The sequence below is a fragment of the Taudactylus pleione genome, unplaced genomic scaffold (genome assembly GCF_031769625.1).
Source record: "Taudactylus pleione unplaced genomic scaffold, aTauple2 ptg000977l, whole genome shotgun sequence".
NCBI lineage: Eukaryota > Metazoa > Chordata > Amphibia > Anura > Myobatrachidae > Taudactylus > Taudactylus pleione.
Window position 1 is genome coordinate 3,191,158 of NW_028285378.1, and position 24,426 is coordinate 3,215,583.

Below are 24,426 nucleotides of genomic sequence, written 5' to 3' on the forward strand. Positions count from 1 at the left end.
CAGAATAGTTGATCTGGACTCTTCGAAAACCTTCCAGAAGGATAATTTCTTTCCCATAATGGAGAGGCCCATACCAACGCCTGTCCGGACAACAGCAAGATAACATAATCCACCTGGACCTCGATCTGAATGGAACATTGATTCAGAAATCCTCGACAGCCTTTGGGATCCCCATCATACTTCGAGGGATTTGGAATCCAAAATGGTGCAGACCCACCTGAGCAGGTTGGACGGCCACCACAGGCAGTGATGCTGGTTGCACTGGAGATGACGGAGCAACACTGATTTGTTGCATCAGTGTTTGCAGGCACTGCATAATCTGGGCCTGGTCTTGTTCTTGCTACTCAACTCTGACGAGGAGGTTCTCCAGCAAATCTCGTGGTGAAAGATGACTAGCAGCATCTATGTGGGCCAGAGTATTCTGTCACAACTCATGGATAGAGAATGGATGCTGACCTATATTTTCAGGATTGACAAGGCCTAGTTTTGAGAAGCGTGGTGTAACATGCTGGCGGTATTTACCAGGGACCCCCGCAAGGAGATTTAAACTTAGCTGCATAAGACACGCAGGTCCCGGCCCTCAGACTAGGTTCCCTAAAACAGGTACTGGCATTCAATGAACAGGAGCAGAGTACTTGTTCTACCCACGCGCACTGACATTGGAACCTCACGTCTTCACTGCATCTGGTAGCACCGGCACATAGTACCGTTCTGTGCTAAAGTTTATCCTGTTAACTTGCAAGCATCTGCACACCAACAATTTGTTTCCAGAAGATACTGAGTAGGCATAATGCATGTTTTTTAAGTTTGTCCCTTATGTTTAACGTTATTTGGTGGATGATGTCTTCATAAAAAATTACAAAGAGTTTTTTTTACGTTTATTGAACCCTCAGCAGTCTGTTACAGGCAGATCCCAAGCTCTCTGCTCTGAGCAGACCATACTCCTGTCCTTCTGCCCACATCTTCCAACTTTATTGCCCTGGCCTTAAAGTTTATGCCTTGAAGTAGCATTTGTGGCCACGTACAGTGCTAAATCTTCGAACAGCCATGTCCAACAAGCTTAACATCTACATAATGTAACCGAAGCACACCTCGCCATTTGGTGAAATTAATTTCTGTCAACTCAATGTGTGGCTGCCATTTGTTGAGGAATCCTGGGTCTTAATGTTCCCCATATTATGAGATGTTGTCACTTGCTCTGTATGTGCTCCAATTGTGCATGTGTGATTTTAAATAAGTTGCTATATTGTTTTCTTCAATTTAAATAAAAAAGTTACAAACACATTTTTAATAATCTTATTTTCCAGGAGCTCATCACTCACTCAGTGGCTACTCACTTTGTGCCATGTGACGGAGGGTTGTGGGCGCCCAGTTATCTTGAATGAAAGCTTTCCAGTCTGGCCCACCTTCACTGAAATATGGTTTGGTTTTGTGACAAACTTGGGGGGACTTTCTCCCCAAATACTTAGGCGGTTTTCTATCGTCGGAGTCGAGATAGGGCCCCTGGACAGAAAAAAAAGGTGGGAGAGAGCAATACATCAACATTTTACAAATATTCACTATGGTGTGGGCAGAGCAAACACTATGCGGATCACCTCACTAGGAAGTGGTATTCAGAGCTATTAGGCTCACACCCTGGTGATATCACTGGCTTCTAGAGAACTGAAGAAATTAATAAAATTCAGGTGCAAAAAATAATACAGTAATAATCACCAATTAGTATGCATATCAAAGTTGTCATTGCAGCTCCTAGATCAGGGTTATACTAACAACCTGGAGGAAATATTATTATTTTAGATATTGCCAAACGGGAGACATTTAATTGAGCTATGGTAAAGTGGTCAATGGTAGGTACATTTGTCCTAGGTTTTTGGCCTATGTGTTCTAAAAAAACCCAAGAGAAGTCTGTTTTGTAAGCAGACCAGAGTATCGGCTTTTGGAAAAGCCGGTTTGGGTCCTGGGGGTGTGGATTTGAGGAGAGGGAGGGTTCCATTCACAGGCCACTCCATGTTTTGGGCCTTTCGGCCTGTTAACAGGCTCATTAGGGCTTGCAGCTGGAAATGGCTAATATAAGCAAGGTTTGTGTGTGGCTGAGTGTCTCACACCTGGGACAGCAGGCAGACTAGCCTGTTCAGAGACGCTTGGTGATAATCCTTGTAAGTATTGTGCACGTGTTTTGTTAATGGTGAGGGCAATAGGCCCTACCATTATTATAGAGAGGGAATCTGCTGTGTAGCTAGTGCCCAGCCGGGCTAGGACTTATGTTTATGTTTTGTTTATGTTTATATTAATTTGGCACAATAGAGACTGGCGCCAACCAGTTTGTACGAGAACCCCTGGCTTGTATCCTGTTTCTATGGCTGCTGTGTGTGTAAAGAGGGAGGCCATCTAACCCAGGAGAGGGACCCCTTTCCTGACTGTGTCACATTTACTGGAGAATGTGGGCAATCACAAACTGAATTTGCAGCATGGAAACATTTTTCGTTTCAAATTTAAAGGGAGAGACACCAATTCGTCAGTGTGGATATAAAGTTGTGTCCTTTGAAGTCCACAGAGGTGGCGTCTGCAGATGCTTAGGGAAGCCAGATTCTGCTTCCAACCTACACCCCAGGACAAAATGGAGGACATTGTTAAAGCCTTGTTCCAAGCTACGGCAGCTCAGCAAGAAGCTACCAGGGCTCAGCAGGAAACAAACAAAATTCAGCAAGAAGCTACCAGGGCTCAGCAGGAAGCTACCACGGCTCAGCAGGAATCCACCCAGATGCAACTATTGGCCGTGGAGGCAGCCCAGAGGCAACAACAAGTCATCATCAAGGAAACCCGCCAGGCCATAGCGGAAAACAGCCAGGCCATAAAAGAGGTGGTACAACAGCTTGTAGTCCGGTCTGGAGATGCTTCCCCTGCTCTGCTAACTAACACTCACACCATACGGGCCAGTCACTTTCTGCAAAAGATGACCCAAAGTAACGATGTGGAGGTGTACCTAACGGCCTTTGAAAGAACCGCCGAAAGAGAGAAGTGGCCTAAAGAGCAGTGAGCAAGTCTTGTGGCATCCTTCCTGTCTGGAGAACCACAAAAGGCCTACTATGATTTATGCCTGGATGATGCCAAGGACTATGCAAAGTTAAAACGGGAGATCCTAACCCGATTGGGAGTCACATCATTTGTTCGAGCCCAACGAGTCCACCGCTGGGAGTTACTAATGGAAAAACCTCCACGTTCACAGATGCATCACCTTGTCCATCTACCCACAAAATGGCTGCAGCCGAAGACGCTGACAGGACCACAGATTGAGGAAAGAGTCGTGATGGACCGCTATCTGCGATCGCTACCTGCGTCTCTGCGCAAGTGGTTGAGCCATGCAGACCCTAAGTCCACAGACCAGCTAGTCAAACTGGTGGAGAGGCACGTGCCAGCTGAGGAGCTGATGAGTGTGCCCCACCGAGCCCCGATGGCGCATCGGCAAACTCCCATTGACACTGGTAAGACTGTTCCAGGGGAGAAGGGTGCTGGGCAGTGGAAGGTACTCAAGAATGGGGGTGTGGAACCTGGAGACGGGCCAGGAAGGTTCCTACCCCGTAAAAGACTAGATATTAATGTAATTCAATGTTTCCGTTGTGGTGGTTTCGGTCATACCGCAGCTAAGTGTTCGGTTACCTCTGAACCTATGCAAAGTGATACTGCTCATGTCAACCACAGGATGTCTTTCTTTGCACAACCAGCCTGTACTGCTGAGCGGCAGGTTGAGACAGATAAGCACATGGGCATACTCACTGTAGAAGGCAACCGAGTAGAGGCTCTGTTAATTCTGGTAGCCTGGTTACACTTGTGAAGGCTGAACTGGTGAACCCCTTGAAGCGTAAGGGGAAAACTGTTGGTGTGACCTGCATACATAGGGATACCTGGTATTACCTTACTGCAGAAGTGAACATAGAAACACTGTGTGGTTCCGTGATAGTCTCTGTGGGTTTGGTACAGGGCTTGGAAGTTGTGGGAAAGCCGTTTTGCACAGAGGTAAATCACCCTTACTCATTTGAGAGGGTTACTGACGTAGTCAGAGATTTTTCCTTTTTCTAGTATGATTGGCGAACTAGAGAATGCGGAGCATGATGGTGGCTCACCAAGTGATGTGCCTCCCACTGAGGTGGGTAGTGTTGTTGAGCCAGTTGATCATCTGCCTGATTTAGAGGTCAGAAGAGAGGTCTTTGCCGTGCAGCAGTTAAATGACCCTACTCTGGTAAAAGCCAGGGAGAATGTCAAGGTGATCAATGGTAAACCCACAGACCCCGATAGTCCTTTGTCATATCCTCACATGGCAGTATGTCAGGATTTGTTGTATCAGGTGACTAAGGGGGAAGATATTGTGGAACAATTAATAGTTCCCAAAGCATACAGAAGAACAGTGTTAGATCTGGCCCATGGACATATAATGGCAGGCCACCTAGCGGTAGAGAAAACTACTGAGGGAATTGTGCAGAGGTTTTTTTGGCCCGGGGTCCATAAAGAGGTATCTGACTATTGTACCTCCTGCCCTGAATGTCAGTATCATGCTCCAAGGCCACATTTCAGAAGTCCCCTGGTTCGTTAGCCATTATTGAGGTTCCGTTTGAAAGAATAGCTATGGATTTGGATGGGCCATTAATTAAATCTGCCCGGGGCCATCAATATATTCTGGTGATAATGGATTACGCTACCAGGTACCCGGAAGTGATACCATTACGCAATACATCAACCAAGACCATTGCTAGAGAATTGGTCCATGTCTTTAGCAGGTTGGGAATACCTAAGGAGATCCTGACTGATCAAGGTACCCCATTTATGTAAAAAATCATGAGGGAGTTATGCCGCCTGTTTAAAATTGACCAATTAAGAACCTCTGTGTACCATCCCTAGACCGATGGGTTAGTGGAGAGGTTTAATAAAACTTTAAAACACATGCTAAGGAAAGTAGTGGACAAAGATGGTAGAGATTGGGATTACTTGTTACCTTATTTGCTGTGTGCCATAAGAGAGGTTCCCCAATCCTCCACAGGGTTTTCCCCTTTTGATTTATTGTACCTGAGACATCCAAGGGGGTTACTTGACATTGCCAAAGAGACATGGGAGGAGCAGTCCAGTCTGTATAAAACAGTTATTGAGCATGTTTCTCAAATGCAAGAAAAAATTGCTGCTGTGGTGTCGATAGTAAGAGAGCACTTGGAACAGGCCCAGCAGGCAGAGCAGAGGGTATACAACCGCAATGCTCGCTTACGCAACTTTGCTCCTGGGGACAGAGTGTTGGTGTTGGTTCCCACAGTAGAAAGTAAACTTTTGGCTAAATGGCAAGGACCCTTTGAAATCTTAGAAAAAGTGGGGCAGGTCAATTATAAAGTTTACCAGCCGGGGAAAAGAAAGCCAGAACAGATATACCACGTAAATCTTATAAAACCCTGGAAGGGTAGAGCAGCATTGTCAGCCATCCAAGCCCCTCCAGAAAACCCAGGGCCCATGGTATCCGAAGTGACAGTGGCAAAAACCCTGTCAGCCAGTCAACAGCAGGGAGTTAAGGAATTTCTGATCAGAAATAGGGTGCTGTTTTCTGACCTACCAGGGAAAACCACGGTCATCAAACATGACATAATCACTGACCCAGGGGTTAAGGTTAACCTAAAGCCCTATAGGTTACCAGAAGCCCAAAGAGAATCAGTGTCAAAGGAAATTAAGAAAATGTTAGAGTTGGGTGTAATTGAAGAATCATATAGTGAGTGGTCAAGTCCCATTGTACTCATTCCAAAACCTGATGGGAGTGTGCGATTCTGCAATGACTTCCAGAAATTGAACAGTGTGTCAAAGTTTGATGCCTACCCTATGCCTAGGGTGGACAAACTAATTGAAAGGCTGGGGACAGCCAGATATTTAACTACTCTTGACTTAACCAAATGGTATTGGCAAGTGCCGTTAACTGAGAAAGCCAAAGAAAAGACAGCGTTTTCTGCACCAGAGGGGTTGTTTCAGTACAAGATGTTGCCCTTTGGGCTACATGGGGCACCTGCTACCTTTCAAAGAATGATGGATAGGATTCTAAGGCCCGTTAGACAGTATGCTGCTGCTTATCTGGACGAGGTGGTCATTCATAGTCCTGATTGGCAATCTCACTTGCCCAGAGTACCGGCAGTGGTGGACTCCATCTATAAGGCAGATTTGAGAGCCAACCCAAAAAATTGTTGTCTGAGGATGGAAGAAGTAAAATATCTTGGGTACACCATTGGCAGAGGTTTGATAAAGCCACAGCTCAATAAGATTGAGGCAATCCAAAACTGGCCACGACCCCTGAATAAAAAGCAGGTGAGAGCCTTTTTAGGAATCACTGGGTATTATAGGAGGTTTATACCCAATTTTGCCACCATTGCAGTCCCACTGACTGACCTTACCAAAGGCAAACAGAAAGTCATGGTGGAATGGGGCCCTGAAGCAGAGAAGGCTTTCCAGGAGTTAAAAATAGTGTTATGTACCCAACCAGTTCTGATGACCCCTGATTTTGACAGAGAGTTTGTTGTACAAACCGATGCGTCAGATGTAGGCATTGGAGCGGTCCTGTCCCAAAGCAAAGAGGGTGAAGAACACCCGATTTTCTTCTTAAGCCGGAAATTAAATGTACATGAAAGAAACTATGCATTGGCCATAAAGTGGGCATTAGAGACTCTCAGGTACTACTTGGTGGGAAGAAAGTTCAGATTGATCACTGACCATGCCCCTCTGAAGTGGATGTCAGAAAACAAGGACAGCAATGCGAGAATAACGAGATGGTTCTTGGCATTACAAACCTTTAAATTTACGGTAGAACACAGGCCAGGAAGCCAGCTGGCCAATACAGATGCTTTGTCACGTGTCCATTGTTTGGGGGCTGGGCTCCATCCACAGGCCTCTCCAGGTTTTGAGCCTTTCAGCATCATAACAGGCTCATTAGGGCTTGCAGCTGGAAATGGCTAATATAAGCATGGTTTGTTTGTGGCGGAGTGTCTCACACCTGGGAGAGCAGGCAGACTAGCCTGTTCAGAGACACTTGGTGATAATCCTTGTAAGTACAGTGCACGTGTTTTGTTGATGGTGAGGGCAATAGGCGCTACCATTATTATAGAGAGGGAATCTGCTGTGTAGCTAGTGCCCAGCCGGGCTAGGACTTATGTTTTGTTTATGTTTATATTCATTTGGCACAATAAAGACTGGCGCCGACCAGTTTGTACGAGAACCCCTGGGTTGTATCCTGTTTCTACGGCTGCTGTGTGTGTAAAGAGGGAGTCCATCTACCCCAGGAGAAGGACCCCTATCCTGACTGTGTCACAATATATAAATCTCCCACCTAGAAGGAGAGCAGTAATTTAGTACAAGTAGCAATAATAAAAGTTTTCATTCACAAAAGATATATATATATATATATATAAAAATATAACACAACTATATCATACTTACATGTATTATGTGAATATTATTTTTTTATTAAAGATCTATAAAGTGGTGAGTGGACTCAAAACACTGCATCTAACTGAATACCAAAAATCTTGCACCTGCAGTAAAAAAACAGCAGGTGTGAGATTTTTGGTAATCAGTTGGGTGCAGGGTTTTTATTTTTATTTTGAGTGCTCAATTATTTTTTTGAGCAGGTCTAATTTTCCCTTAAATCTTTATTTTACGGGAAAACTGTCACGACTTTCTTCGGGACCACTGCAGCACCATCCAAATGACTAGTTAAAGCAACCAGTCACAGTAGAGACCGGAGCAGCCGGAACAGGTAAGTTTGTTTCTCTTCTTCCGCCGCGGTATTTTGCCCACAAAAAAAACCCACGACTATTTTTTTAAAATTGGATACTAATTTTTGCAGGCAGAACCTTGCAGCCAATTGGATACGCCCCTTTTCTACACAACGAAGTCCACCCACTGACATCACTTGTGATGTCAGTGGGGCCGGCCCTAGAGGGGGCGTGCTGTCACTCAACATCGACAGCACGCCCCCTTTGTAGCGAGACCCGGAGCGTCGGCTTGCCCGTCGCTATCTGGGTCTTGCGCATGTGCACGACGGAGCCGCCTCCGTTGTGCGCATGCGCACTGGGCCAACATCGACACGCTTGCGAGCGTTCAGCGCTCGCGAGCGGGTCTGAATCAGGCCCTCTGTTCTGGTTCCGTATTACACTCTATATTGCCTTCTGTTGGATTGCATTTTCATTCTCACCTATACATTTAGTCTGAGCATTCATATGCACCTTACTGATTATTATTGTGTGTATTACCTATGCTGATCTATTAAACATATATATTTTTTTAAATTGTGGTACACACAGTGTATCTGCCTTTACTGATACTAGTAAATGTGATATATCTAGTTCCTTCTGTTAATTAATTAATTACTACCACAAATTAATGTTATGTTTCATAGCATTGCAATCAATGAGCTGTTATAGGCAGGTTAGCAATCACACTTGTTTGTTAATCTTATTCAGAGATGTTGTGTATATATCTCTCTATGTAATTTGTGAATTGCACCTGCTTTTCAATACAGCTAGTTACAAAGCATTACTAGTGTGCATTCACTGGTGTTTGTGTGAGCAGTCTATGATCAGTTCTCATGGCATACACACATTAACAAATGCAGTCTCTTAGGGCCTGATTCAGAGCTGAACGCTCTGACCAGAGCGCTCGCTCTGAATCAGGGCCCTCCTCCATGAAAATAGAGCGGCCCCCTGGCCGCTCGTATAGCTGTGGGTGACCACTCACAGCATATGCGAGCGGCCAAAAAGATGGTCGCGATGGTCTTGACCATCGCGACCATCGGACTTGCGACGGAGACCCTGCGGTAGGGTCTCCCTGCCACAAGCCCTGGAGTGATTTTGGCTCTATCAGAGCCAAAATCACTCCCACTGACATCACTAGTGATGTCAGTGGGGCCGGCTTCAGATGGTAGGCGTTCCCAGGGAACACCTCCGTCTGGCAGGTACGACCCCGGCACGCCCACCAAAGGGGGCGTGCTGTCAATCAACATCGACAGCATGCCCCCTTTGGTGCGAGACCCGGAGCGATGGAAAGCCCGTCGCTCCCCGGGTCTCGCGCATGCGCACGACGGAGCTCCCTCCGTCGTGCGCATGCGCAGTGGGGAACATCGACCCGCTTGCGAGCGTCCTGACGCTCACGAGTGGGTCTGAATGACCCCCTTAGTCCCTGTCGCAGTGTAACAGCCACTCTCATTAGTATGACACAATCTAGATGAATTGACACATACAGTAGTAATTAATACACAGCAGGACCACATTGCCAACACGAGTTTCACAACATTAGCTTTTAGGGCAAAAGTTTTGATTTGATTTAATTTCTCTTCTGTTCATTCACTCTTGCATTTTGTTATATGATAAATGATAAACTTCTATTTTTGAAATCATTCTTATTTTGCAGTAATTTTTCCACACCAGCCTAAAACTTTTGCAGAGGTATTTTATATTAAAAATAATAATTTACTCCCAAATACCCTACTGCAGAGGTGGTCTATTGGTATCCTTTGGGTTATGCAGTTCTTACATTAGGCTAGAAGAAAATCTACAACAGTTATTTTTCTTATTACATTGTTCTGTGTTATATTTTGATATGTAGATCTTTACTTTGTGCATTAAAATATTTATTGTGTATGACTTTTAGATTAATTACTGCTCTCCTTGGTAAAATATTTCCCCCAGGTTGTTAGTGCTAGAGGGCCTGATTCATTACAGATTGAAGCGCAAATTATGCTTTTTGCACTGCTCAGCCAGCATAGAGATGCCCACTACTGCTTTCTCACATTTATAAGACCTTGCAGTCCGGCATATTCATCGGTAACATAGAGTAACATCGGACCCTCACGCAGAATTACAGCAGGTCTGACCTGTCTCAGAAATTGCAAGTCTTGTCGCACGCAGTGAGTACTGAAGCTGTGAATGCCGTCGCAGTGGCTAATTTATGCACACCCACGTAACGGCGTTCAAACAGACAGGTATGTCTGTGTTTCTCTGACCACTCCCTCGTCACCACCCCTAAATGCTGACGTCCCGTCACTCACTCTGCGATGGTTTTCTATCTGCCTGCATGATCGCAGTGCGTTCGCAATGCAAACCTGCGCATGCGCACTGCAGTGCATCGGCCGATCTGTGTACGCTGCTGCAATTGTGATCCATGCTGAATCAGACCCAGAGAACGGATTAGCTGCACTATCATTAGGAGTAACCAAGATGCAGCACACCACATCAGTGCATGTACAAGCAATATCCACCAACTTCTATATTCCTACTATAACTTGTAGTTGCCAAAAAAATTCTAAGCAAGCGCAGTTGTGATCTCATACAGTATACTGTGTATGCACAATGTGGTGTAATACTGGTCTTAGTTGGTGCAATAATTTCATCTATCTACAATACAATGCAGGAATACTCATGTACATAGAAGAGCAAGGAGATATCTGGCAATCTGAAGCTGTTAAACAAAGTGACCATTTAGTAGGATATAGCCAACATATGCCAGTGTACATTTTTGTGTAATTACCACAATCAGACCCAATTTCAATCATTAATCAGGCTGCTCCAAGACACACTAGATTAATCTTAACCACTAGATAAATTTCTGCACCCAAATTCCAAGGAAACGTTAATCTGCAGCATTACATTTTGCCAAATTGATTGAAGGGCTGTGAGTGGTGCCAGTAAGGACCGTTCCTGATAATGTTTCAGCAGGAACCAGGAGACATATCAGTGAGATCAAATACAGGGCCTGATTCAGAGCCGCTCGTAAGCGGCAGTACGCTCGTTCCGAGCGATGTTTGCCCAACTGCGCATGCGTACGGATCGTAATACGCATGCGCGAACCAGTCAGTGCGGTCGAAAATCGTTTGTTCGCTAAATAGCGAATGCCTGCTATTTTGAGTGACAGAATGAGGCATATGTGGGTGGTAACAGGGGAAGGTGCTTGAAAACGGGGAGTGGAGATCAGAACGCAGGCGTGCTTAAAGGTCAAAAAGGGCGTTTTATGGGTGTGCATAATTAAAACAGCAGCGTCATTGACCACGTCACTGGGTTATTTTATAGTCAGAACTGCTCGCAAGATTGTGGTAGCAAAAACCAACCACAAGAATAGCAAGCAGTTCATAAGCTGGTCGATGTACTCGATTAATCTAATAAATAGCGGACATGACGTAGGATGTGAGCGGCCAGGGGGCGTATTTATCCAAAAAACGACCGCAAGTTTTGTTCGCTCGTTCAGACCTAGAGGCGTGAACAGACCGCAAAGAGCGAACGGTTCATTTGAATAGCCACCCCTATTTTCTGGACGAGCGAGTGCTAATTGCGTCCGGCTCTGAATCAGGCCCACAGTCCCCTATGCACTACGGGAGATGTGGGATCGGAGTGCTGCCATGTTTAACAGTCTGGCATCACAGGGATTACACAGCTGGCACCAATCTCCTGCTAATAAGGGTAGATATTTTCCTTGGAAGGATTAATAGGGGAGAGTAGGCCAAGGGAAATAGTGGAGCTAGTGAAGCAGTTTGCTTACCCAGGACCCCTCAAGCTAGATGAAAGGCTGTATTTCACGGCAGAGGTACCTGGAAAACAAAAATACACAAACAACATAGTGATATAATGTTATTTATACATACACAGCTACCACAATCAAAGTATAATTCCTCATATGTACAAATAATCCACATTGTCGGATTGTAAAATGTTTGGGACAAGTGCATCAATAATGATTTGTTTTAGGTCATAAGCCTAATTTGATTTACTTTATTAAGTATATGCATAACTCTTGTGGTGTGATATATATTTTAAAGGGAATCGGTATGAATCACCGCCGGACCTAAGCCTGACGGATGAAATAACGACGCCGGAAGGCCGGCATCTGAAGTTCCCAACTAAGGTTAGTAACACCCCTAACCCTCCCCTTTCCCCCACGTAACCCTCCCTTAGGAGTGCCTAACCCTAACCTCCCCCCAGGGGTGCCTAAACCTATCCCCCCCTCTGCGCGCCCTAGACCTAACCCTCCCGGGGTGTGCCTAAACCTTACTTCCCCTCGGTGGTGGCTGACCCTAACCCCCCCCTTCCCCTAGCCTAAACCTAACCCTCCCGGGGGGGGGGGTACCTAAACCTAAATCCCCCAGGAGTACCTAATCGTAACCCTCCCCCCCCGCACGGGAAAATGGCTCCCGATGCCCGGTTTACCTACGATCGGTATGCCGGGTGTCAGGATTTCGGCGTGGGGCTGATGATAGGCGTCGGTATTCAGACGCCTATCAGTCCCATACCGGGATTTCACAGTCGGGAAGCCGGAGATCGGCATTTTGACCGCCGGCTTCCTGACTACATCCCGTTTTAAAGTACAATTAGTCTAGTACAGTGTTGGCTAACCTTGACACTCCAGCTGTTGTGGAACTATATATCCCAGCATGCCCTGCCACAGTTTTAGCATGCCCTAATAGCAAAACTGTAGCAGTGCATGCTGGGTTATGTAGTTCCATAACAGCTGAAGTGTCAAGGTTAGCCAACACTGGTCTAGTACAACACTGCTGATGCTTACATATATGGAGTCTGTCATCCCATATATATTTCACAAACTGTCAGCTATAATCGTACAACATCTAACTAAGGTGTGGTATGATATGTTGACAGTCATAATGCCGGCATTCATTGTGTCGACATGAGAATGTCAACATGATCATAATGTCAATGTTGACTAGGTCGTCACTCATCATGTAGACAGTGGTCTAGGCTTTTGGTGGTCATGTGACTGACTTCCGGGTCAGAGCTGTGATCCTCAGGCATTCCGGTGAGCATTTCTCTACCCTGTGTCTAACCCTAATCCTCCCTCTAGTGCCTAATCCAGTGTTGGCTAACCTTGACACTCCAGCTGTTATGGAACTACATAACCCAGCATGCACTGCTACCGTTTTGCTATTAGGGCATGCTAAAACTGTGGCAGGGATTACTGGGATATATAGTTCCACAACAGCTGGAGTGTCAAGGTTAGCTAACACTGGCCTAATCCAAACCCCCCATGCAGCCTAACCAAGCATCTACATTACATAAATACATCAGGTGTCAATCATAGTTAAAAATATTTGCCCATCAAAATACAAGCTGCTTGTATTGAAATCGCAACAGTGTAACTGCAGGTATCAAATTATGGCATAAAATATATTAACTTTAAAAAAAATATAATATAGTCCCAGGAAGGTATTTGAGTGCAATAACCTATAAAATGGACAATTATTTGTGTGAAAACTACATTTAAATTATCTGTGGGTCCAGGGAACAGTAAATCATACAGAATAGCTCCTACAGCATAGTGAGTTTATTTGGCAAATCAGTAAAAGAAAGGTTCCTTTCCTGTGCCTGTAGTCTAAGCTTGTACATCCTGAATAAATGACAGTCTCAAATGATGGAGCTGAATATAACAAAGATGTTTCAGTAGAACTCGCTTTAAATATGTACCTGTCAGTCGGCAGTGCTGTTACCAAAGACCCACTGCTGGTTAAAAAAGCCATCAACCGGCAATATACAGTACACTATGTAGACAGATGTGATTGGACACCCTTGCGCAAGTGAAATGGTGTGCTCCAGCAGCAGACATGAGGGCCGAATTTACCACAAGGCAATAGAGGCGGACACCTAGGGCCTGGTGGGTCCTAGGGGGCCCGCCTCTCCCGACCAAAAAGATACTGTATGTAAAAAAAAAAAAGTGTTTTATTATTAAAACAGATATTATTACCCCCTTCACCTGCCGGTGGGGCCACTGTATGGCAGCTGGGTGAGAGAGTGTGTGAAGATCACCGGCTGTCCACTGAAGCAGGCTGCCATTAAGCCTCCAGGGGGTGTGTTGTGGGCGGAGCTGCCAGCGATTATGTGGAGTTGGGGGCGGGTGCTGGCACAGTAATATATGGGTGAGCGAGTGCGTGACTCACTGGCTGGCCGCTGAAACAGGCAACCATTAGCCTCCAGGGGGCATGGTGTGGGCGGAGCCACCAGCAATGATGTGGAGTTGGGGGCGGGTGCCGCCACAGTAATGTATTGTGTGTGCCACTGCCCAACACCTTTAGCCCAGACCATAGGACAGAGGGGCAACAGAAGATTATGGGGTTCCACTATTCAAGACCCACAGATGGCCACACTGTACAGTAAGTGTGATGCCCTCTGACCTGTGCTCCTCCTCCTCTCTGTATTTCCTGTCCGAGCACCTCTGCCCTGTTCTCTTTAGTTTACTATGTGTGCCTGTCTACTGCAGTCATATATGTGTATACATCCATGTCCCCACTCAGATCTCAGTGTAGATGTCTCCCCTCAGGCCTCCAATGTATATGTCTCCATGCCCCCGCTCCAAGTTACCAATGGTTATGTCTCCATGTCCCCCTCCCCCACCTCCAGTGTGTATCATACACACTGGAGGTGGGGGGACATGGAGACATGCAGTGTATGTCTCCATGTCCCGCTTCCTCCACCCCCAGTGTGTATGTCTCCATGTTCCCCCTTATGCCATAGTGTGTGTCTCCATGTTCCCCTTCCCCCAGACACCATTGTATACTGTATTTGTACTCACTCCCCCACCAGTCACAACTGTGTATCTCTACATGTACACCCCACAGTCACCAGTGTGAATTTCTTCATGTCCACCTCCCCCCAGGCACCAGTGTATATGTCTCCATGCTTCCTCCCAGTCACAGGTGTGTATGTCTCCATGTTTCGCCCCTCAATCACAGGTGTGTATATCTCCATGCCTCCCCCCCAGTCATAGGTGGGTATGTCTCCATGCCTCCCCCAAGTCACAGGTGTGTATGTCTCCATTACCCCCCTCAGTCACAGGTGTGTATGTCTCCATGCCTCCCCCCAGTCACAGGTGTGTATGTCTCCATCTTCCCCCGAGTCACACGTGTGTATATCTCCATGTCCCCCCCAGTCACAGGTGTGTATGTCTCCATGTTTCCCCCCAGTCACAGGTGTGTATGTCTCCATGTTTCCCCCCAGTCACAGGTGTGTATGCCTCCATCTCCCCCCGAGTCACACGTGTGTATGTCTCCATGTCCCCCCCAGTCACAGGTGTGTATGTCTCCATGTTTCCCCCAAGTCACAGGTGTGTATATCTCCATGTTTCCCCCCAGTCACAGGTGTGTATGTCTCCATCTCCCCCCGAGTCACACGTGTGTATGTCTCCATGTCCCCCCCAGTCACAGGTGTGTATGTCTCCATGTTTCCCCCCCAGTCACAGGTGTGTATGTCTCCATGTTTCCCCCCAGTCACAGGTGTGTATGTCTCCATGTCCCCCCCCAGTCACAGGTGTGTATGTCTCCATCTCCCCCCGAGTCACACGTGTGTATGTCTCCATGCCCCCACAGTCACAGGTGTGTATGTCTCCATGTTTCCCCCCTCAATCATAGGTGTGTATGTCTCCATGCCTCCACCCCAGTCATAGGTGTGTATGTCTCCATGCCTCCCCGCAGTCACAGGTGTGTATGTCTACATGTTTCCCCCCAGTCACAGGTGTGTATGTCTCCATGTTTCCTCCTCAGGTACAGGTGTGTATGTCTCCATGCAGCCCCCTCAGTCACAGGTGTGTATGTCTCCATGTACCCCTACCCAGTAACAGGTGTGTATGTCTCCATGCCTCCCAACCCCCAGTCACAGGTGTGTATGTCTCCATGCCTCCCCCCAGTCATAGGTGTGTATGTCTCCATGTTTCCCCCTCAGTCATAGGTGTATATGTCTCCATGTTTCCCCCTCAATCATAGGTGTGTATGTCTCCATGCCTCCCCCCCAGTCATAGGTGTGTATGTCTCCATGCCTCCCCGCAGTCACAGGTGTGTATGGCTACATGTTTCCCCCCAGTCACAGGTGTGTATGTCTCCATGGTTCCTCCTCAGGTACAGGTGTGTAAGTCTCCATGCAGCCCCCCCAGTCACAGGTGTGTATGTCTCCATGTACCCCTACCCAGTAACAGGTGTGTATGTCTCCATGCCTCCCAACCCCCAGTCACAGGTGTGTATGTCTCCATGCCTCCCCCCAGTCACAGGTGTGTATGTCTCCATGTTTCCTCAGGTACAGGTGTGTATGTCTCCATGCAGCCCCCTCAGTCACAGGTGTGTATGTCTCCATGTACCCCTACCCAGTAACAGGTGTGTATGTCTCCATGTTTCCTCCTCAGGTACAGGTGTGTAAGTCTCCATGCAGCCCCCCCAGTAACAGGTGTGTATGTCTCCATGCCTCCCAACCCCCAGTCACAGGTGTGTATGTCTCCATGTTTCCCCCCCAGTCACAGGTGTGTATGTCTCCATGTTTCCCCCCAGTCACAGGTGTGTATGTCTCCATGTCCCCCCCCAGTCACAGGTGTGTATGTCTCCATCTCCCCCCGAGTCACACGTGTGTATGTCTCCATGCCCCCACAGTCACAGGTGTGTATGTCTCCATGTTTCCCCCCAGTCATAGGTGTGTATGTCTCCATGTTTCCTCCTCAGGTACAGGTGTGTATGTCTCCATGCAGCCCCCTCAGTCACAGGTGTGTATGTCTCCATGTACCCCTACCCAGTAACAGGTGTGTATGTCTCCATGCCTCCCAACCCCCAGTCACAGGTGTGTATGTCTCCATGCCTCCCCCCAGTCATAGGTGTGTATGTCTACATGTTTCCCCCTCAGTCATAGGTGTATATGTCTCCATGTTTCCCCCTCAATCATAGGTGTGTATGTCTCCATGCCTCCCCCCCAGTCATAGGTGTGTATGTCTCCATGCCTCCCCGCAGTCACAGGTGTGTATGGCTACATGTTTCCCCCCAGTCACAGGTGTGTATGTCTCCATGTTTCCTCCTCAGGTACAGGTGTGTAAGTCTCCATGCAGCCCCCCCAGTCACAGGTGTGTATGTCTCCATGTACCCCTACCCAGTAACAGGTGTGTATGTCTCCATGCCTCCCAACCCCCAGTCACAGGTGTGTATGTCTCCATGCCTCCCCCCAGTCATAGGTGTGTATGTCTCCATGTTTCCCCCTCAGTCACAGGTGTGTATGTCTCCATGTTTCCTCCTCAGGTACAGGTGTGGACCGCAGCATATATATCGGAGTGGGGTTGGGTATGAAATACAGGTGGCTCAATAGCCGTTGGTTAAAATCCCAACGCTGAAAATTCTGACAGGGGCAGGTAAGTACCCTATTCCTCCTCCCCCCCTACCCCTCACTTAGTGGTGCCTAACCACCCCTTCCAGCACCCAAAACCTAACCCTCCTGGGGGGTGCCTAACTCTAACCTCCCCCCCGGATGTGTCTAACCCCCCCCCCCCGCAGCCTAGCCCTCCAGGGGGGGTGCCTAAGCCTAATTTCTCCCCAGGGGTCCCTAAACCTAACCCCGCATTCCCAGGCTACGTCTCATACCTACCCGGATCCTTCATTCGGGATTCCAGCGGTCAGGATGCCAACTCCAGTATCCTGATCGATAGGTGGGATTCGGCGTCGGTATATCAACGGCCGGCATCCGGTCCACCAAAATATTGGCTACATCCCATATCGGAGATATCTGCTGCTGTCTCCCCATTATACATACGGCTGATACTTAACATTTGCAGATATTCTCAGACAGTGGGTGTTTTCAGGGGGTATGCCACAAATATTATTTGATAACTAGGCCCCTTAATATCTGTGCCGTGCTTTAAGCTTAGTGTCCTGAAACCCTTTGACTGTGACTTCGGCTCTGTCTCTTGTCTGTGGGCTGCAGCTGCTATGATTCTATGTCAGTGTCACAATCGTAATTACAATCAACATCTCAGATGCGATTGGGATGTGATAAATTCTTCCCAAATTGCGATGCGATATTTGAATACATTGCAAGGATGTGTCAAATGTTGCATGCAGGGACAGAGCTTGCGAGAAAGCTCCGCCCTTGCATATCCTCTCCCAACACAGTTCTCAGGGTACTTTTGCAATACTCTGAGACTTGGAATCCCAATGTGGTCGGGATTCCGTCACCGGAATTCCTATAGAATTGGGATCCTGGTTCCGGTATCCCGACCACCGGCATCCCGAAGATAAGCATTTGGGGTTAGGTTTAGGGGTTAGGCACTAGGGGGAAGGTTAGGGTTAGGCACTAAGGGGGGAGGGTTAGGGTTAGGCACTAAGGGGGAGGGTTAGGTTTAGGGAGCAGGGAGGGGGAGGTTAGATTTAGGCACTAGGGGCGAAGTTAGGTTCAGGCACCGAGGAGGGAGGGGTAGGGGTAAGGGTTAGCGTTAGGGTACTTACCTGATGGTGTCGGGATTCCCACTATCTGGATGCCGATGTCGGTATTCTGACCAGCAGCATTCTGACCGCCAGGATCCCATAGGCACTCGGGGTAAAAACATTTCCAACCCGGTAGAAAAACATTCCCGTAAATTACTGGGACGGTGGATGAGCTGGACAAGCTGGTCCAGAGTGGATTACATACTGGGCATCTTGATCTCAATGTTGGAAGTGGCAGCTGTGAGCAGGATGCATGTGTGCTCCTCCATCCACTCTCACTTCGCATGTCATAACAATTAAGAAAAAGATGTCTTTGTAGTCTCTCTGCGCTGGGGAGATGTATCAAAGCTTTGAGAGAGATTAAGTGGAGAATTCGCCCAGAGCAGTCAATCAGCTTCTGTCATTTATCTAGCACAGTCTATAAAATGACAGAAGCCAATTAGTTGTTTTGGGCAACTTCTCCGCCTTATCTCTTTCAAAGCTTTGATACATTTCCTCCTAGGTCTCTCTCTGTGTTTTTTACAGTGTTTGGGGATTCCTATTATTTTTTGATTGTCTTCACTTTTGTCCCCCCACTTTTCCCGCAAACGTAGGAAGAAACTCTTGCCAGGACACCAGCTCCATCTGTTCACTTAGATTCAGAGTTGGGAATAGTAAGTTATACCCCTTTTACACCGGAGCTAAAACCCAGGTTATTGCAGGGTTAACCCGGGTAGCTCCTTGGTGTAAAAGGGGAGAGGTTTGGATCGCCGCATCGAGTGACCCGGCAATCCAACCCAGGTAACTAGCAGGGAGTAACCCGTGAAACCCTGCTGTGTGAACTGTGCCCTCCGGGTTACGATGACCTGGAGAGCGCCACATGCCGGCCGATTGGTCCAGCTTCAGTGGTGCTTGGAGATGAAGTCATCTCCAAGCATCCACTTCAATGCCGAAAAAGCCGGGTCTATGCAGACCCAACTCCGGTGTGAACGGCGCCGACTCGGGAATAACCTGGGTCGGCGCCGGCTAAATTCCGGGTCTGATCCGGATTGGAACCCTGTACCAACTCTGGGTCAGACCCGGAATTTAGGTGGAAAAGGGTATAACTGGGTACCTGGGCAAACCATGTTGCAATGCAAGGGGTGCACATACATGCAGGGAAAATATTGGCTGCTTCTGCATGTAACTCACAAATGCTGGGCAGCTTTATTTGTACACTGCAATTTAGATGTCAATTTAGGTTTGGACACACAGGGGCGTTTCTAGAAAGGAGGGGACCCGTATGCAGTCTCCGACACTGGCCCCTCCTCTCTGTCCATCAGCCGGAGTTATAGACTCTGGGCAGTAGAGTGTGCCCAGAGTCTATAGAGCATGCGCGGGTCACCGGGAAAATGGCCTTAGCGGCGATTTTCCCTATACTGCGCATGCATAAATGACGGAAGAATGGCTGTGGCAGCCATTTTCCTGTCATTTTTACAGCGCCGGACCCCCGTGCCGACATGGGACTCCGGTGTCGAAGCTGAATAATTGAGTGAGACAAGTTCAGTTTAAAATTTAATCGCAGCGACGCCATCTTGCGAATGGCCGCAAGACTCCATTTTAGAAATGCGATCGCAAGACGCCATTTTGCGAATGGCCGCCTAAGCGCCATTTTAGGTGAACTCACAATATAGTACATGTGGCGATATTTTTATTAGCACTATGCGATCGCTTCTTTCACCATTTTTCATACGCACAATTATACCCACAAGGGCGCTATTAAATAATCGCATATTAGCGAATGCATGAGACTTAGTATGAAACCGCTGAAAAAGTAGCTTTATGCGCACGCATCTGCCCCAAATTATCTAGCGTCCTTATATCAAACCCGGAATACTCACACACTACATATTCGCACACAAGGTTCCATTAGCATCAAATTGTATGATTCAAGTTGGTTAAGTTAGTTTAAATGCTAAGAAATAGAGGTTTTTGATATCTAAGGTATTATACATGATAAGCAAGGTGTGTTTGGTTTCGTTCTGATGCGTACACTTTTTACAGCATCCTGGTGTTATCGGTGGAGAGATCGCATCATGCAAACTCAAGTTACGGATCGCAGAACTTACAAGCAACAAAATGTTTAGCTGATGGAATGTTACAGGAGGCGTTACTAGAAAGACCCCTGTTGTCGGAGGCAGGGAAAGTCTATTTGAAACAACCTGTTAAATGTGTCGTAACATATGCTTCTCCTCTGGGAACCAATGAGATCAGCAGGAAGTTTTCCCTTTGTCCTGTTTCAGTCTGGGGGGGGAATAAATACATGTGTCCGAACACTGGTTTGCCAGTTCATGCTGAATTTTGGGTGAACTGAGGATATCTAGTCTGAGGTCTATCTCTGGGTCCAGAGGCGCAGCGTATATATAACTGTACTTGGGTCTGTATTATTCCCTTTTACGCCTAACTTGTGTATGTATAGATTGCATGTAACTGACTGTACTTTTACCTGAATAATACTTGTGCGTTGGAAACACAGATTCCACTCCTGTCTTTATTTGCGGTTATACTGCGTACGCAATTAGTGTTCTGTTTAGAGGTTTTAGGCAGGTTTTTGTCTTAGAGGTTCTAGGCAGGTGAATCTTAGAGGTTTATAGGAAGGAATATACTAAAGGTTAATACTGACGATTCAACAGTTGGGGGCTCGTAGGTTTATCACACTATCTGATACACGATAACACTCGGTCAGTCCTCTCTCAGCAAAAGGGTGGAGCCGCCTTTTGAGAGACGCATTAGTCTTTCATTACCACAGTGTTGCTGAGAGCGTACTGCCGGTTATTGTGTAGAGGAAGCGCTGATCAGAATCCAGGGACAAGAGAGGAAAAAAAAAAATTTTTTTGTTTTTCCTCTGTTGATAGAACCTTGTGTTTAGAGGGGTGCTGCAGTATTGCGTACGCAGCTAAAACGCATTTTTGCGTACGCAGTTAAAAAAAGTAATTATACGCTTGTGTGGTAGTCACATAATTGTGTATGCGGCCGATCGCACAATAGCGTATACGCACTTCCGGTTCTGCTGCCACGTGTTTGAACAAAGCCATTGAGGTTTACATTTTTTTTTCTATCTACCAATATCTGGGTAAACGTTTATTTTCTGTGCAGAGAAAAAGTGTGTAACAGTGTGTGTATTGTTGGTAGGGGTAATTTATTCCCTAAAGTTAAGGGTACCGTATGATCCTTAAGGGCTAGGTGCAAGGGTTAGCCTAGTCGCTTGGTAAGCAGCTTTACCGTTCTAAACACAGTAGCAGGTGTACATGTTGTCTTTGTTGTATAGAGGTGCGTGAGAGTGGCCGACATATAAACTCTCATAGGTCTGGAAGTTACCTTACTAAAGCTTATCCGGGTCTGGAAGTTGCCTGTTTCAAAACTTATCTAGGTGTGGAAGTGGCCTTACGAAATCTTATCCAGGTGTGTGGGCGCCGCCGACTTAAATCGTTCACAGGTAAGTGAAAGTATCTTGATTGTCTTTCACCAGTTTAAATTTTTATTGAAAAGCGTAGGAGTTGTCTCAGAATGGGAGCCACACAAACAGTAGAAATGTTAAGCAATGATGTGCTGCTAATGGAGGCTCCGATTGGATCAGCCCGTTGTATTATGCATACTAAGTACGGTACTTATGCAATAAGGTATTGTGATATATGGTTTAATATGACGAGAAAGAGTGTTAGACCGTTTCCCAGAACTGGTAGTTTTGACAAAAATGTGTTAGATAATGTCCAGGATCACAACAGTATGGTGCGATCCCGAGAGAAAAAGATTAAGTATTTTGAATGTTTAAAAATATGGCAGCATGAAGGGGATGCTTGGCTTAAAAATGTGCAAACAACGCAAACTAGCGTTGCGAACGCATTGCCAGAATATACATCCACGACGCTGAGTTGCAATACGGGCGAGCCGCAAATTGGCGCGCACGTGCGGCAAAGTAGCGTCGTGGAGAGTATTGCCAGCAGTTCACGCTCACCTCCCCCACCTTATGTGGATGGAGGTGCAAGTACAGTTACCAAAAATACCAATAAAAATGTAACAAGTAATTTGTACCCCCTCTTAAGTAACCATAAAGAAAATGTTTATGATGTAGAAGATGAGCCTATTGCAATGTCTGCCATTTCCCATGCTGTGCAAATGATAGATGCTGCATCACCACAATCACGGGTGGTGCCGCCATCTCCATCGGTAACAGCAAGGGAAGTGTTAATACACTCTGCACCCATTGAGGAAGTTGTTAATACCATACGTAGCAGCAGCAGATTAAACCCCCAGCCAGGTAACCAGGTCAGAGGTGGCAACACTGCCGGTCTGCATCCCATTTGGACAATAACTGTTCCAAATGGAAATGCAGATGCAAACGGTATAGTACCCACGAGGGAAGTAGTGATGCATTGTCCATGGACAAGGGCAGAACTAAATTCCATCATAAATGATTTCCCTGATCCAAAAAAGGAATTAGCCAAATGTCAAAGATTTTTGAGAAATTTGGGTAGTTCTCATGAGCCCACAAATAAAGATTGGCGTGTAGTGTTAAGGGCTTGCCTGCCACGCAATACCGACGTGACAAAATTTATCGCGGACTGTGTATTGGATGGCGACGTTCCCTTAACAGACCAAGTAAACCAAGGTAACATTTCCCGCATTGTGACTCAATTGGGTGTATATTTTCCAGTGCTAGTTAACTGGAACAAAATCTTCACAATCAAACAAAAAGAGAGTGAAACTGCAGAAGAATATTGCGACCGGGCTCTGCAGGCTATCACCCAGTACACTGGGATAGAAGAGATTAAAGATAGCATTCACCACAGGGGAATGATAGTCACGATATTAATGGATGGTTTAAAAGAGAATTTAAAAACTCGGGTTCAGACCTCACAGCCTGGCTGGCGGGGACTTACAATAGATAACCTCATAGAGTCTGCCATAGAACATGACAAAAACATCTCAAAAAAGAGGGAGACCCAGAGCGAAAAATTAATGGCTGTCAGTATACAAGCTCTGGAGAGAATGACGTTAACATCACAGCCAACAGACACGCTTGCACTTGCACACACACTCATGCCAGAACAAGTTGCTCTCACTAACCCCACTCAACAACAAACACAACTCTATCCCACTAACCCAATGCAACCACAGGTCCCAGGATATCCACCCACTTCTTTTCCCCCACAATACCCTTACCCTCCCTATCCTTACCCATATCCACCACCTTTGCCCTCTGCTCAAACTTCACAACAACACATGCTTTCACCTGAATCACGGACATGTTTTAATTGCAAACAAACAGGACACTTAAGTAGAAACTGCACAGTAAAAAGAGTATGGACCCCACACCAAGGGAAACCTGGATATACCCAAAAGGGATATGCACAGAGATCAGCAAATATTCAGCAAGCACCAGCTCCAATTGTAGCCGTAAATGCTTTATTGGAGAATGGTAGCCAACGCTAGGGGTCAGGTCATACCTGTAGTCTACAGATAGTCAGGTTAACGGGAAGTACTAGGGAAGAACCGGTCTTGATGGTTGATGTAGCTGGTACTGAATATCCTTTTCTTGTAGACACAGGGGCGACCAAGTCAGTGATGAAATCTCCCGTTAATTTACAGGTGACCAACGAGACAATACAAACAATGGGTGTGACAGGTAAAGTGGAACGTTATCCTTTAACCAGGCCCGCAGAGGTTAGTATTGGGCCGTTGCATACCAGACATTCTTTTCTTCTGGCTGCCGCGGCTCCTACTAACCTGCTGGGCAGAGACTTGTTATGTAAAATGGGATGTGTCATATATTGCACCCCTGATGGTGTATATTTAGATATCCCAGAGAGAATGGTATACGAGGTGCGGGATATGTTAGACACCCCACAAAGGATAATGTACCACTCTACAGTTTTAAAAGAAAATCCATCACAAGTAGATGAAATGTTGTCCCAAATTCCAGATTCCCTTTGGACAAAAGATGGACAGGACACTGGATTAATGGCAGACGTAAGCCCGGTAATGATACACTTAAAAAGCGGTAGTCAAGCTCCAAAAATTCCCCAGTACCCACTAAAACAGGAAGTAGAACTAGGGGTGTTTCCAATAATCAAGCGATTATTGCAACAGGGAATTTTAGTTCGTACAGCTAGTGTAGCCAACAGTCCCATCTTTCCAGTAAAGAAGAGTGGTGGGAGAGGTTATAGGCTGGTGCAAGA

At 46.6% G+C, this 24,426-nt stretch overlaps 1 protein-coding gene across 1 annotated transcript in view; it reads right to left on the reverse strand.

Annotated features, from left to right (window-relative positions):
- The window catches only part of MYLK (myosin light chain kinase), an 807,913-nt gene that overhangs the window by 459,817 nt on the left and 323,670 nt on the right, over positions 1-24,426 (reverse strand). The window contains exons 5-6 of the mRNA XM_088460742.1: positions 11,542-11,590; positions 1,338-1,503 (exon numbers count right to left, since the gene is read on the reverse strand). Coding sequence (XP_088316868.1) covers positions 1,338-1,503; positions 11,542-11,590 — 215 coding nt within the window. The remainder of the gene's footprint in view (positions 1-1,337; positions 1,504-11,541; positions 11,591-24,426) is intronic.